Source organism: Pteropus vampyrus, unplaced genomic scaffold (genome assembly GCF_000151845.1).
Source record: "Pteropus vampyrus isolate Shadow unplaced genomic scaffold, Pvam_2.0 Scaffold160, whole genome shotgun sequence".
In the NCBI taxonomy this organism is placed as follows: Eukaryota; Metazoa; Chordata; class Mammalia; order Chiroptera; family Pteropodidae; genus Pteropus; species Pteropus vampyrus.
Window position 1 is genome coordinate 266,621 of NW_011888941.1, and position 14,880 is coordinate 281,500.

Below are 14,880 nucleotides of genomic sequence, written 5' to 3' on the forward strand. Positions count from 1 at the left end.
GGTATTTTGTTATAGCAGCCAAAGCAGACCGAAACACTGTCAAACTGTTTTCCAGAATCATTTTTGTCATGTTTTAGTCCTCCTAGCAAAAGAAGTCTCTTAAATGATGCAGCCTTTCTTCTTTTTCTCTTTTTATAAGGGCACTAATCCCATTACGAGAGTCCCACCCTAAGGACCTCACCTAATCCTAATCACCTCCCAGAAGCCCCACCTCCAAATATCATCACACTGGGGCCTGGGGCTTCAACATATGAATTTTGGGAAATACAAATGTTCAGCCCATTATAAGGACATTAGATATTTCCAGAGGGGATGTAGTAGAATGTGGTAGGAAGTAAACAGCACTATCTACGAAGTGTTTTATTTAAAAAAAAAATCACCCTGAATTTACTCAATCTTTAAATTTGACTTCTGGTTTACAGAAATACAGAATACAATGGGAAAATTATATGATTCAGAATATGAAACATTCCGTAGTACAATGAACCCAGGTTCTTCAATAAATAAATGGCATTAAAAATTAAGGGTGTATGGTTGTAAATATGAAAATACTTAGGAGACATAAGACCAAATGTAACGTATGGAACAACTGTTAGAGGCCATCATTGAGATAAGCAGAGAAATCTGAATATGGGCTAAGAATGTCGTTACTTTAATTAGGTGTGGTAAAGGAGTTTGGGTTATGTAAAAAATTCTGTTACAGAGATATACTGAAGTATTTACTGTTACATTTGCAAATCATACACCTGACAAGGCACTTGTATCTGGAATATCCAAAGAACATTTTACAGCTCAATAACAAGGAAAAAAAACTCAAATAAAAATTGCGCAGAGGATTTGAATAGACACTTCTCCAGAGAAGATATGCAAATGGCCAATATGCATGGAAAAGATGCTCAACATCATTAGTCATTAGGTAATCCAAATCAAAACCACAATGCATACCAATTAACACCTACCAAGAGGCCTGTAATCAAAAAGTCAGGTGAGCAATATTGGTGAAAATGTGTAACCATCACACATTTCTGATGGGAATATAAAATGATGCAGCCACTTTGGAAAACAGTTTGGCAATTCTTGAAAACAGAGTTACCACACGAACTAACAATTTTACTCCTAGGTATGTATACATCTAAGAGAAATGAAAACATATATCCGCACAAAAACTTGTACACAAATATTTATAGAGGCATTATTTAAGTGGAAACGACATTATTCATGTTTTTCATTAAGTCAAAACAACCTAAAGATTCATCAAATGATGGATGGACAAATAAAATGTGGGTATATCCATACAATAGAATATCATTTGTCAATGAAGAGTGGTTGCTAGGGGCTGGAAGAAAAGGAGAAGAGAGAGTGACAGCTCTTCTCTATCCTGATTAATATAAGCAGCAATTTTCTTTGTCATCTGCGGGGGAGTATTCGGGGGAAGGTGAGAGCACTTTACTTCTGACTCACTCTTACCTGGAATGTGTAGCCCTTTGGGAGTTCCCATTTATGAGATCTGCTATTAGACTCCCCACATCAGGTGGGTCTGGTATTTGACTACTGCCTTCTTCACCCTAAGAAGCCATCAAGCGGAAAGCTCAAAGTCACGTGGATAGGAAAAAGTAGCCTTGGTGCTTGGCTTATCTTGCTGTATGTACCCCAATTTCTCTTTGATTTCGACTTGGAGATTCTTTTTCTATCTTGTCAGCTTTTTGATGCTTTTAAGAAGACGGTTTTTGTGGGGTTTTTTTTCCCAACATGTTAGTTGTTTTCACCTGATGAGTTGGTTCAAATAAATGAGCCTGCAATATTCCTGGATCTCAATGGTTTTAAATCCCTTGTTCACTTAAGATTCATGACTATTGCACGGGGCTGCCTGAGAAGCTGCTCCACGTCTCTGATTCATTCTCCTACCCTTCCAGAATGCTCTCACACCTTTCTTTTTTTTTTTCTACTTTCTTCAGATCATTTTCAATATTATACCTTGTGAGAGAGACCTTGCTTGAAAACCCCACAGGCGTCCCAATCGCTCTCTATCTCCCTCACCATGTGTTATTTTTACAATTACACTTAGTAATAGCAATCGCCATCAAAATATTAGGCTTTTATTTATTGATTAGTTAAGTGTCGGTCTTCCGCTAGGAACATAAGCTCCCAAAGAGCAGAGATTTACCTGATTTGTTCATTGATGATTCTCGATGATTAAAAACTACATGGTAAAAAAATAAACACATGACAAATACTTAATTACAGAACACATTGCTATACAGTTTAGATCAAATATCTGTTTTTGGAAAATCTATCTGCTGCCAGAATGTTAGTGGGCTTCCATTAACATCATCATGAGTGAATTTATGTTCCAAGATCTATGGGGGTGTAGCTATTATTACCATGAAGAAAAGTTTGACATGCTTATCTTTCTGTAAGAACTACAATTACAATAGTGACATACCCTGGGGAGAATTTTATTTGAACAGGGTATCATTATTATTTTTATTTCAAATTACTATTTCAGAAAATACTATTGCCTTTATGTATAATTGAGGATCAAATATTTATGTCGACTTGATTTGCATGGATGGCCAGTGCTGTAACAATGTCACAGTGGATGATGCCATGGAGATGATCATGGAATCCGTACTGATGCTGGCTGGGTGACCTTGGGCCAGCCATGTCCATTGGAAGACTGTCTCCCAGAACATGTGGGATAATGATTTAGAGTTAGATATTACATAGGGTTGAACTTGATAAGGTAGACTGTGGTTGTTTGAAACTTCCTTGTGTTCACATCATTTACTGTGTTCTTACCTTTTATCTACATTGCTTTGGCCAATGGGACAGGAACACATTGTCACAAGCAGAGGCATGAAAACATACTTGTGTTCCCACTTTTGCTTTCTTGGGCCCACCTCTACCATGAGAACATGCACAAGCTAGTCTGCTGGAAGGATGTGGGGCTATGCAGCAAAGAGCCGGGTCATCCCAGCAAAGGCCACCTTAGACTGGCCAGCCCCCAACGAGCCTGTCAGCGACTGCAGATGGCCAAGCAAAGTTCACCAAGTCCAGTCTAAATCAACAGGGACGTCCAAGTGATCTGTGAGCTGGTGAGGAATATTAAATAAGTGGGAGCTGTTTTAAGTCATAGCAGGTTAGTTGGTAATGCTGCAATCATGAACTGATAGATGGTGCAAGCAGAGAACAATCTTTGCACCTGCTCTGTGGATTATTTCTAGCTCTTGGATAAAAATCCAAGTTTGGGAGAGGGGCTAGAGGAAATTTCCGTTTATGTCCACTTTCAAATAATAGAAGACCACCACTTACTTTCAATCATAAGAGCCATCTCTGCTAGTGTATTAGTATAGATCTCAAACTTTATTCGAGATACAGCTTCTCCCTTTCCCTGGCTGAGAACTGCGTTAGGACTTGAAGTCTGTGGTTGCTTAGCCTCCTGCCTCAACTCATCAGGGCAGCAGAGTGGGAGGGAAAACAAAGAAGTAGGTGGCAGGCACAGTTCCAGTCCCACATCAGTAATCCTTGGCATCCAGTGGCTTTTCAAACCTGGCTTGATTTCTCTTGGAATCCTGTGTACTTCCTACCCTTCTTCCACCAGCAACCTCCAATACAATCCCCATAACGTGTGCTATGCCTTCCATTTTTAAAAACACATTTTCACATAACATATGCAGAAAAAATCATATTGTAAGCTTTGTGACACATTTTCACAAGACAGACACACTGTCTGGTCACCCCCCAGACCAAATTTAGATCACTAAGAAGGTCCAAGATGCCCCTTTGTCTCCTCTCTGTTACTAGCCACCCTCATCCCTATCCTAACTTCTAACTCCACAGATACACAATTTTCCTCTATCAATCTGGTTGGCCTTTTCAAGGACAGAATGCCCTCTGCTAGCTCCCAGCTAATCAGTTTACCCCGAAATATGTAAACAAAATTCACTGTTCCCAGACTGATAAATCTTGTTATTGCCTTTGTTTCTCAACTCAGTTCACCACCTATCTACTTAACATGTAAGCAAATAAATATGCAAGACACTGAACAGTGAGCACAGAAATATCTCTGAGTTATTCTTTGACAAATAACTACTTTCGATAGCCTAAGAAATGAGATAACATATTAAATGTAGTGCTAAAGAGCTCTAAAATAGAATTACTTTTTTAGCCATCAAGAAGGATAGTTCTTAATGAATCTAGTGACATATCATTCTTATGTTTCTTTAAAATTTCCAAGCATTTAAAGAAATTTAATTCATTTCTTATATAAAATATGAGATCAATAAAATATTCTCTATTATTTCTACTTAAACCAGAAATCATGTAAGCATGAATTGTTAAATTCCTTTTCAATATTATAACCAGTTACATAAAAATGCATCTGGTTTAACAGTGATCCTAGTTTCAATGTTTTTTAGGATTTTGTTATAAAAAGAGAAATAAAAAGTGATTCAAAGCAGGACATCCTCATTTGTTTGGACATTGTTGGATTCAAAACTGTACCTCACTTTAAGGAAGCTGAAATGGCAAACCAAAGTAAGTCAGGATGGTTGATTGCACCAGTGAGTAAGTCTAACAGTGCTATCAAGTTTTTTTTTTTTTCCTGTTTTTCACTGCCCGAGGGGATTTTTCTACAAATTCTATTTTTATTGGAGCACTACCAAGGGGAAGAAAAAAATGTATATTACCAATGGCCTTTTACTGCTTGTACCAATTCGCATTCCTCAAACTTTATCTTTCTCGGGAGATATGTCCATTTTTTTTTTTACTTCTGACAAGATTTCTCGAATTTCTCCTCTGTTAAGTCCCCAAATGGAAATACTTGGAAAGCCCCCAAAGAAAAGCAACAGAGGCAAAAATTATTCTCCAAATCAGTTTATGTGTTTCATCAAAACCAACTCTTTGAAATACACACAGACATAAAATAGACAATGCTATATCATTATGTACATACAATCTTCTTTCTTAGAAATACCAAAGATTCAACATTTAACATATTTTTAAGAATGAAAATCTATGCTTTCTCATGTCCTATTCAAATGAATAATCTTACTTATTAGCATTGTTTTCCCTGAAATAAATATTTCCAGAGCTTTGGGGTACATCCGATATGTGAATCACAAATTTTTGTCCATCTTTTAAGGTGACGAGGGCTTCTTGTCCCACAGGAAGGCTGAGTTTGACTGTGCTTTCGGTGGCTTTGTCTTCCAATAATACCTGGATGAGCTGCAAGGGGTAGACATTTAAAAGCAAAAGGTAAAAAGAAAAAGTTACACTATTTTCTGTTGCGGGACCCACCATTTGAATTCTTCTACCATGCTCTCGTCCCCACCTCAGGACCCAAAGGGGAAGCTTACGCATTTATTTCTAATTTCTCAAGGGAACATTCAGAGTCTGGTGAGGACTGCATGGAAGGACTATCAACTCTGGGACGATGCAAAGGAGAGAGGCCACAGGGAGTGGGAGCAGGTGGGCTCTCTCTAGGAAAAGGAGTGGCAGCCCATAGCTGCTGCTGTGAGGCACTAATTGCAAATCAACACTCTCCCATTAAAGACATGAGAGAACAAGGCTCACTTGTGAAAATCAAGAAGGAGACTGTGAACTACCCATGGGTCTTCGTGTAGCTGTAGCGCTCGTCACTTTGGCTGCATTCTTAGATATGGTCCTGCATTCTCGTCAGTTCTGAGCTGACATTGTTGGCTTAAGTTCTCACATAGGCCCTACCTCCACCATCCATCAAATATACCAGTAGATAAAGAGGAAAAGTCTGTGAAAACAACCACTGATTAACTTGACACTCAATTGAGTAGTAATAGATTTGAGAGATTCACAGATTCTGGGGTTAGTTGAAGTGCTAGCTCTCAGATAAGTCATCTGACTTGCTCGAGCAAGTTTTCCTATCAGAGAAACAAGGGTGCTATGCCATCCTCCCTTTAGCTCCAAGGGTACTTGGAAAATTGGCAAATCCTCCAAGTACATGATTACTCTCAAAAATCAATGGAGATGTATTTTCTTGGTCTGATTCCATCAATAACTGCCCAATGAGCTACTACTATATTTTGACAAAGATGTGCACAAGATAAACTCCAATGCAAGGTTAATGAAAGGACTTTCTCACCTTTTCTCTCTAAATTCCATAATAACTCTTACCACCCAATGAAAAGATGTTTCTCTTCTCTCAAAAAAAATTGTCTTTACCTTTATCCTATAGCTGAAGAGTCACTTATTTTTTTAATGCTTTTGCTGTGCTTTACTCCTTGAGTCCATGACTTAAAGTAAAAACTGTGTAGTATATTTTTTAAAAGAAAGTTCTTTATTTAATATCAGTATAAATTTTTGCTTTATTCTTAAACACGCCTTGGCATCTTACTATTTTGAGCATTCCTAGAATGTAGAAGAGTGACAGATGGGTATGGCAATCAGAATGCTGACTTCAGCTCTTACCGTAGATGCAGGGCAGTGATAAATTGTTCAAAAAATGAGGCTGACACAGATGTGCAGCCGAATGGGGCGTTAACTCATGGCAGATGAGTACAGATGGGGCATGGGGTGTGCTTTCTTGTTGATGATGAGTGCAATGCTGAATAATGAATGCAATGAAAATTAGATGAGTGTGACTTTTTGGTGTTAGACTATTTAAGTCATTATAGCTAATTCAGCAGGCATTCACCAACAGAAGCAGGTTTAATTAATCTCTGATGCATATTACTCTGGATTACCTGACATTCATCTGCTTGTATTGCTTTATTATGTAGTTCAATTAAGTATGTAATATCTTCCCTATTGTTTCTATGAATTAAATACACAGTCATGCACCGCTTAACCACAGGGTTACGTTCAGAGATATGAGTCTCTGGGCGACTTCATTGTTGTGCAAACCTAATAGAGTGCACTGACACAAACCTTGGCGGTGTAGCCTACTGCACACTGAGGCTCTGTGGGATAGCCTGCTGCTCCTGGGCTAGGAGCCTGTACAGCACATCACTGTACAAACAACACGAGATTAAATTAAGCACAAGAGGAAATGATGCAATCAAGAGACAATAAACATGAGATGTAGGAGGCTGCTGCTGGCGTAACACGACACGCTGTTTTACAGCAGACTTTTTATAAGTAGAAAGAGTAAATTCTAAAATAAAGATAAAAAGTTTAGTGTGGTAAATACATAAACCAGTATCATAGTCGTTTATTACCATTATGAAGTATTATGAACTGTATGTAACCGGCAGCACAGCAGGTTGGTTTGTACCAGCATCACCACAAACATGTGAGTAATGCTTTGTGCTATGACATCACTAGGTGACAGGGCCTTTTCAGCTCTATGATAATCTTATAGGATCACCGTTGTATATGCGGTCTGTCATTGACCCAAATGTCGTTATGCGGCACATGACTGCAAGTCAAACCCCATTGTAATGAACTTCGGAGTTGCTATGGAATTGGGTAGAGAGTATTATGGAAAGGCACTCAGATTAGGAGGTTTTGTTGGAAAAATAATGATGATGACTCGTGCTTATGGGTAGTTACTATGTTTTAAGAATTTTACGTTCTAAGAATAATAATCACCTTACTTAAACCTCATAATGGCCCTACAGAATTAGATATTATCATTCCTATTTCATAGATAAGGGGACCAAGGACTGGATAAAATTAAGCAACTTGCCCGTGGTTCTCAGCAAATAAGTGGAAGATATGAATTTGAACCCAGGAAGTTATGTACCAGAATAGCTCACTTATTTCCCCAAATCATCAGACTTGAAGATATTTTTCATTTACTCTCAACTCACTGCTTTTGGAATTAAGACCTTTGGGGGAGGAAAAGGAGAGTCTCAGAAGGAGATCTATGGAGGTCTGAATCCCTGCTCTGCCAGTTATTAGCAAAGTGACCTTGGGAAGGTTTGCCAGGCCCTCATGAGCCTCAGTTACACTCTCTGTGAAATGCGGGCCATGCTAACATCATCTCACTGGGTTGCTGAAATGATGCATTTAAATGCCCAGCTCAGGGAGCCTGACAGTGTCCACACACTTCCAACTGTGGCCGAAGAGGTAAAAGTTTCCTCCCAGTTACCTTGGTGACTCAGAGGCATGTCAAATTGTCTATGGTCTTAGCTCTCACCCCAGCCAGTGAGCAGAGAGGTCTGCACGCTTGGAGCTGCATGTCCAGCACAAATGCTTGTCTTGCTAGGGCTGCACAGAATGTTCCAGAGTGTACTCAGCTGAGCTCCCCACTGGCCAACCCTTGCATAGCCCTGTTGCCAGGACAGGGTATATTCTGCAGAGGGTCAGGGAGAAGGGAGGCATAGCCCGGCCATCTGGCCTGGTCTGCAGGTCTAACTGGGCCTTCTCTCTGATAACAGCCCTGAAACACCAGCTGGAGAGCGGAGCCTTAACTGCTCCCAGCTGTTTCTCTTCTGAGACGGCCCAGCTTCCCTTCTCCCAGCCAACGGGTCCCTGATTTGGGGTCGATATTTCACTATTTCAGGCCTCATTGGTCATGCCTCTTTGCATATACATTCGCAGAGGAGACTAACTTCTTGTTTACAGAAACCCATCTGAATCTACCACACCACTCATATTATTTTTGTTCAGCACGGTGTCTTTTTAAAGTAGTGCTCAGTAACAGTTTATACAGGTTCTCTGTACTCTGGGGAATGAGGGTTTGTTCAGGAAGGACAGGTCCCTGGAAGGTTCTGGTTATTTTGAGGACTGTAGTGTATGAACAGTCTCCGGCTACGACTCACCCATGGCCACTATTAACCCACTATTAAGGTTGAGGGTTACGCCTTGCTTTTAATGGTCTCCTACCAAGCACAACTCATCCACTCGAAAGGGGAATTCGTGAGTGCAAAAGTAATTCTGTATAAAGTGGCTAAGCTTCCAGACATAGGTACAGAAGTTTTAGAAATTAGTACCAAGATGATAGTTGTCAAGATTTTTTGTTTTTAAAACGGCCAGTCTCCCACATTGGAGGTGGTGTTTCGGATGCTTCCTGCATCAGTCTGGCTGCCCTTCCTGTCCTCATTTGGTGTCTTCTCCAACCAGTATCCTACTCTTCTCAGGGCATGGACCACTCTCCTCTGATCTACTGTTGTGAGAAAAGAATGGACTTGAGATTGGGCAGGCCAGGGCTCTAATCTCTGTTCCACCGTTTACTTGCTATATGACTCTGTGCAAGTCACTTAGTTTTTCTGGGCCTCGGTTTCCTCATCCATAGCATGAAAATGATCAGAGCAGGTACTCTGTAAAATTGTATGTCTTTGAGATAATGTACACAAAGGGCATACAAAGGGCATACAGGTATTGGATAAATCTCAATTCTTAATTTTATATCTCTCAAGATGTACTCCGATGTTATCTTTTCAAAATCCTTTCTATTCAATGTTTCCTTCCTTTGAAGGCCAGAGGCATTTCAGTGCATTCCACTCCGGTAGCAGCCAGTAGCAATCTATTGCTCAGTTAGCCTAACCATGTCAGGGAAGCTCTGGGAAGGCAAGACCCCAGCCACCCACATATTCTGCATGCCTAATCGTGCCAGGCTCATATCAATGCATCCTAAAACTGAGCTGGCCTGTGACCAATAGATAAGCTGTTATAATCATTCCTGGAAAAATGACCTAAAGCAAAGATGACTCTATAATCCTGTATCATTGTTTGAACAATGGGGTCTTCATGGGTTTCATAACTGCCTGGTAGTTCTTATTGCCCTTGAAAAACTGTGTGGAAGTTGGGCCCCTGGTATCTATACCTTCTCGCCTGTGGCCGTGTCCACCAGGAAGCCCAGGACCCCAAGAACCACGCCGCTCACACCTGCGGGGCACCAGCTCTGGGTCATGTGTGTCAGCACTGCACGAGGTGGATCCACACTCAGGCTTCTGTGCTCCTGAGATGGTGGAGACTCTGGAGGATGGAAAGGTGCTTGGTCTGGCCGGACAAGAGAATGGTCATCTGGTGGCATCTCCTGGAGACTCCCCACGTCGTCATCCTCCTCTTCCTCTTCTATGCACGACTGCAGTATATGAATCACATATTCCACAAGCAGCAAATGAAACAGATGCCAGGAGCCTACATTGAAATAGCAACCCAAAATGAATAATTAGATGGATAGACAGATAGGTGGGCAGACAAACAGATCTCTGTGAAACTAACAACATTTCTGGGCTTTAGACTCCTATGTATTTAGAGCTCGATTCCTGCAGCCAATGCTGAGGGGCCTTGGGCAGAGTCCGGAAATCATGTTCCATATGAAGAAGAGGAGAAACTACTGGTGTGAAGACTTTGAATTCACATGGAGGTCCAGAGAAAGTAGATGGAGAAGAGCAATGGCCACGGGGCTGGACTTCCTCCTGTGATTGCATATGGCTCTGCTCTGCCACTTTGGTCTGGAAGAGTGTCAGCAGAAAGGGAGGGCCTCACTACAAGTGGCTGTCACCCACATGGCAGCTTATAGCAGCAACCTTCGAAAGAGCTTGAGTGTTCACAAAACCAACCCAAAGTAGAGTTTGTCTTCTCTCTAGTGTTCTGCCTCCAACCTGCGAGTGCATCTGGCAGCCCTGTGGTCAGGGTTCCTTCTCCAGTCAGTGTGTAAGCTCGCAGGGGCCAGGATTTTGTCTTTCCACTGCTCTATGGAAAGGTGCCTGGGACTTTGTAGGGACGATAAATATCTGTTGAGATGAATGATCCTTTCCATGGACCTGGAGGGCTCCGTGGCGAACTTCCCTTCCTACAACTTGACTATGCTGCATCTGCGCCATGGAGGTGACACATGTGACCTTCCCTGACAGTGAAAAGCCACGTGAAGGAGAAATCCTAACACCAATAGTTTCTCCTCTTCGTATGGAACATGGTTTCCAGACCCTGCCCAAGGCCCCTGAGCATCAGCTGCAGGAATGAGCCTCTAATACACAGGAATCTAAAGCCCTAGAAAGCTTATCTGATGGACTCTCATGATGCCATCAAAACAGGGTTACTATGGTTTTGTGTGGTTTTCTGTTGTCTGTGTTGTATTTTACATAAAAAGGTTAATGACTGGATTCCACATAGCAACCTGGAAAATTCTTATGCTATACTAACATTTTAAGGGTAAAATGCAAATGTTTGGTATTCTCGGACTTACCAAAACTGTCTCTGTGGCAGAGGGTCATGGCTTTGCTTACAGCCGTGAGGAGGAAATTCCATCTTAGTTGGAAGCTGGCGGCCAATTTGATGAACTCCTCTTTGCTTCTGCTTGGCTGTTACGTTTTTGTGAGGGAAAAAAAAAACCACTGGGATTTATGACAAAATGGAGAAGAGCATGTTTTCAAGTGCACACGTTTGTCAGGCACAGACATTTTCAAATGACCAAGTAAAAAGAGGAAGAAATGATAGGTGGGAACGGAGGCTGTGGCCCACTGATCCACTTCTGGTCTTGTTTCATCTCCCCTGAATCATCAGGGAAGAACCCATTGAAGTTGGAAGAGAAGGAAGGAAGTGGAGAACTGGACAACTTTTTCTTTTTTTTGAATCGCACACAAGTTTTAAAAAGAAGTCCCTTGTGAAGCATGACACCGCAAGGTCAGCCTTGCTGAAGTCCACTTGGCAGTCACTATCGAGAGGGTCAGTGGCCGTGTTACCCCTGCCAAGTCTGATACTGTGGAAGGTGGCACATCCCATAATGATGAAAAGTAATGGCGCTGATTTTGGAAAGCACAAAGCTGGCCCCTACACCCTGTAAATTATCTGAGCACTGGAAGTTCCCGCCTGCGCGTCCAGTGGAGTCGAGGTCATTCGACAGCCTAAGTGGCACTAAAGTGGGTACCAATGAGATGCCTCTACATGTGGACAAACTTTCCAAGCCTTGGGTCACACTACAAATGATTTAGGAAACAATGGAGTCGTATGAATTTCACATGCATCTGTTGGGACGAATGGCGCTGAAGCCTCCCTAAGTGTCATCATATGCGTGTGGAACACCCACTAGCTCAACCAAAGCTCTGAAGAAGAGATGTAGAGGCTGGATAGAAAAAAGGAAATGCCTTTTCTCATCTTTGCTTCTTTTCTCTTCTGCCTCCACCGAAAGCTCCCCCCGAGTACCAGGGGATCGCCCTGGCCTTTGGGTGCATGCAAACTGCCCTCACCAGCAGCATCCTCCCCCCACGACTTCTGACCACCTGGGCTGATATTTCTGACCACCTGAAATGGGGCTCTCGGAAGGAACAAACACAAAGATACTTTCTAAAACATCGAGAGAAGTAGCTCTGGGCCATCGGTACCCTCTGCACAAATGAGAGCGTCTCTCAGGCCAAGCAGTGTGAGAACAGGGAAGACAAGATGCATGACACAGTTGAACATCTCCTCTGCTAGCTCGCTTTCAGGGGCTGACAATGAAGCCATTTGTCACCTCTGACAGGCCCGAGGGTTTATATTTTAAGAGTCTGAATATTTTATCGACGATAGTCTGCTTTTTTTTTTTTTTTTAATGAGCCAAGCTGTTTTACAAACACATGCCCTTCAGAGGCACGCAGTTACAAAACACCAGTTTTCTAACACGCCTCATGTATGAAGGCTGAAGATGATGGAGGCTTGGGAAACACATCGTGTTCTGTGGTCTAACACAGAGTATGAGCCTGTCGCCTGCTGTGAGGCAGAGCTGGTGTTAAGGGTCCTGGGGGATCAGCTTGGTGACGTTAGAGGATGAGTGAGAGGACCGAAAGCCTCGGTCAGTGATGCTCGCCGATGGACACACATCTTGGCAGTGACATGGCTCTAAACACAGAGGCACTGTTACAAAGAGGCTTCGCTGAAGGCCAACGGGGAGGAAGAAACATCATACCAAATCTACAGTGATTATTTTCAATACGCAAAAAAAGGAAGTTTTCTGGTTCATTTCTGAGGAGTTTTCTGGTTCATGTCTATGAGGTTTGCACCCCCAACGCCCTCTACAGTCAGTCTCTGTGGACCCGTTCTCCATTCTTATTCCTGCTCTTTCTCCTGGGCTGTGAGGTCAGGGTTGTGGACAAGACCAGGAAGGGTGTCTCACTCCTGTAGCAAAGCAGATATCGGAGGCTGGTGTGTGTTTGTGGGTGAGTGCACATGTGTGGGTGAGCATGGATGTGCTCAGGTGTGTGTGCGCCAAATGAGAGTGTATAGGAGGAGGAGAGGTTTTGTCTGTCTGGGGAGAATGGTACTTGTCAGGGTCTTTTGCAGAAACATCCCAGTAAAGCATCAGGCTTGCTACCAGAGTGAGACACTACTTTTCTGTCCTTCATCTCCACACCTGCCTAGACACATTTCTGGCCCAAGGAAACTCCTTTTCATTCCACAAGGTCACAGGCACTAGGTGCTAGAATGATCAACATCCACTTCTTCTCTCAAAAAAGGTTATGGTTTTGTACCTGGAAGACAAGTGCTTGAAGATTTGAAGATAGACAATTCAGGAACACACTGAGGTCTGTGGACGTCCCCAGCAACGAAATTAAATTGCTTAAACCTATAAAGAAACAAAACAAACAAAAGGATCATTAGCGACGCATCAGAATTTTCCTGCAGGTACTTGTGTACAGGTAACCTAGGGGAAAACATCAGAACGATAGTTCAGAGGCACTCCCTGCAGCCTGGCACTTGTTTTGAAAACAAAGGATGCATTCTAAGGCTGGATTTGTCACCTCTGCAGTCATATGGTTCAAAGTTATGTGATGTTGCCTCCTAGGAACCGGCTCTGCCACTTGTTGAAATGGAAAGAAATATTTTGAAATAATAACTACACCTTGTAATTACACAGAACCCAACTTAAGATGAGCTCACTGCATGATACAGACATGATCTCACTCTTCCTTGCCATTTCCATTAAAGAGGTAGTTTATTAATGTCCTTTAACTGATGGCAAACATCAAAGCTACTGAGCGGTGTTCAGTGCCTTGCCCGGGGTTACAGACTCAGTACGAATGTGACGGGTGGAGCCCAAGATTGAGTGACGTGGGACTTGAGTCTTCCACCTGCACAGGCAGCACAGAGAGAAAATGAACAGTCTTTGGCCTTCCCACCTTTCTGGGTGCCGCTGGGTACCCAGCAGAGTTTAGAAGGCCCAGGAGGTCACAGTGGCCCTGGCTGAGGCTTGGTCAGGGCTTGTTTGGAAGATCTTCCAGAAACACCATAGGCATTCACCTGCCAGGTATCAGCAGTGGGCTCTTGGAAGGCCACCCAAGGATGCCAACTCGCACACAGGAGTCCTGGGCAGGCTGGCAGGCACCTGGGGGAGAGACTTCATCCTTCCTGGGACTCCTGGGCTTGGGCTGGGGGCAAAAGCAGGGTTTGGGTGACCACCTGGTTTTCTGGGGGAGCCAGCAGCTCAGGACGGGGCCCTCTGGATTCCTACTAGTCAGCACCACTGTTCATAACTCTGGGCTAAGCATTCACTTTTGTGTTGCTGGTTTAGTTGGAAGAGAGTATTTAGGGGCGGAGCTGGGATTTGGGACAGCAATAGAAGCAGAGGACAGGAGGTCAGGGTGGGAGGGGAAGTGGGGGGCAGAGGCTATTAGTGCCCAGAATAGACCTATTTCAATAACTGTACAATCCTACCAAAGCCAGCTCTACCTAAAGGCCAAAGGAAGAGGACAACCGTGATGCTTTTATGCCTTTCTGAATTCATGGGTCTATCTAGTTATGAAATATGAAGTGCTACCATGAGCCCTCACTGTATTGGGTGGACCAAGATGGATAAGCCGCTGCTGACCCCCGAAGGAGTGTGCAGGCACTGGAGAGGTGGTTTACGCGGGGGGTAGGCCTGCGAGAAAGAGGCTGCTAGACTTTCATGGGGTGTCCTGGTGGGCATATCTGGAAAGGCAGAAACGGGAGCACAGTCCCCATGGTCCCCTCTCAGCAGCCTTCAGACAACGGCTCAGAGAT

The 14,880-nt window shown here is 43.0% G+C and overlaps 1 protein-coding gene across 1 annotated transcript in view; it reads right to left on the minus strand.

Annotated features, from left to right (window-relative positions):
- Positions 1–5,049: 5,049 nt before the first annotated feature.
- RFX8 (RFX family member 8, lacking RFX DNA binding domain) overlaps positions 5,050–14,880 on the minus strand; it is a 54,491-nt gene continuing 44,660 nt past the window's right edge. The window contains exons 11-14 of the mRNA XM_011370148.1: positions 13,371–13,465; positions 11,114–11,228; positions 9,746–10,062; positions 5,050–5,226 (exon numbers count right to left, since the gene is read on the minus strand). Of these exons, the coding sequence (XP_011368450.1) occupies positions 5,050–5,226; positions 9,746–10,062; positions 11,114–11,228; positions 13,371–13,465 (704 nt within the window). The remainder of the gene's footprint in view (positions 5,227–9,745; positions 10,063–11,113; positions 11,229–13,370; positions 13,466–14,880) is intronic.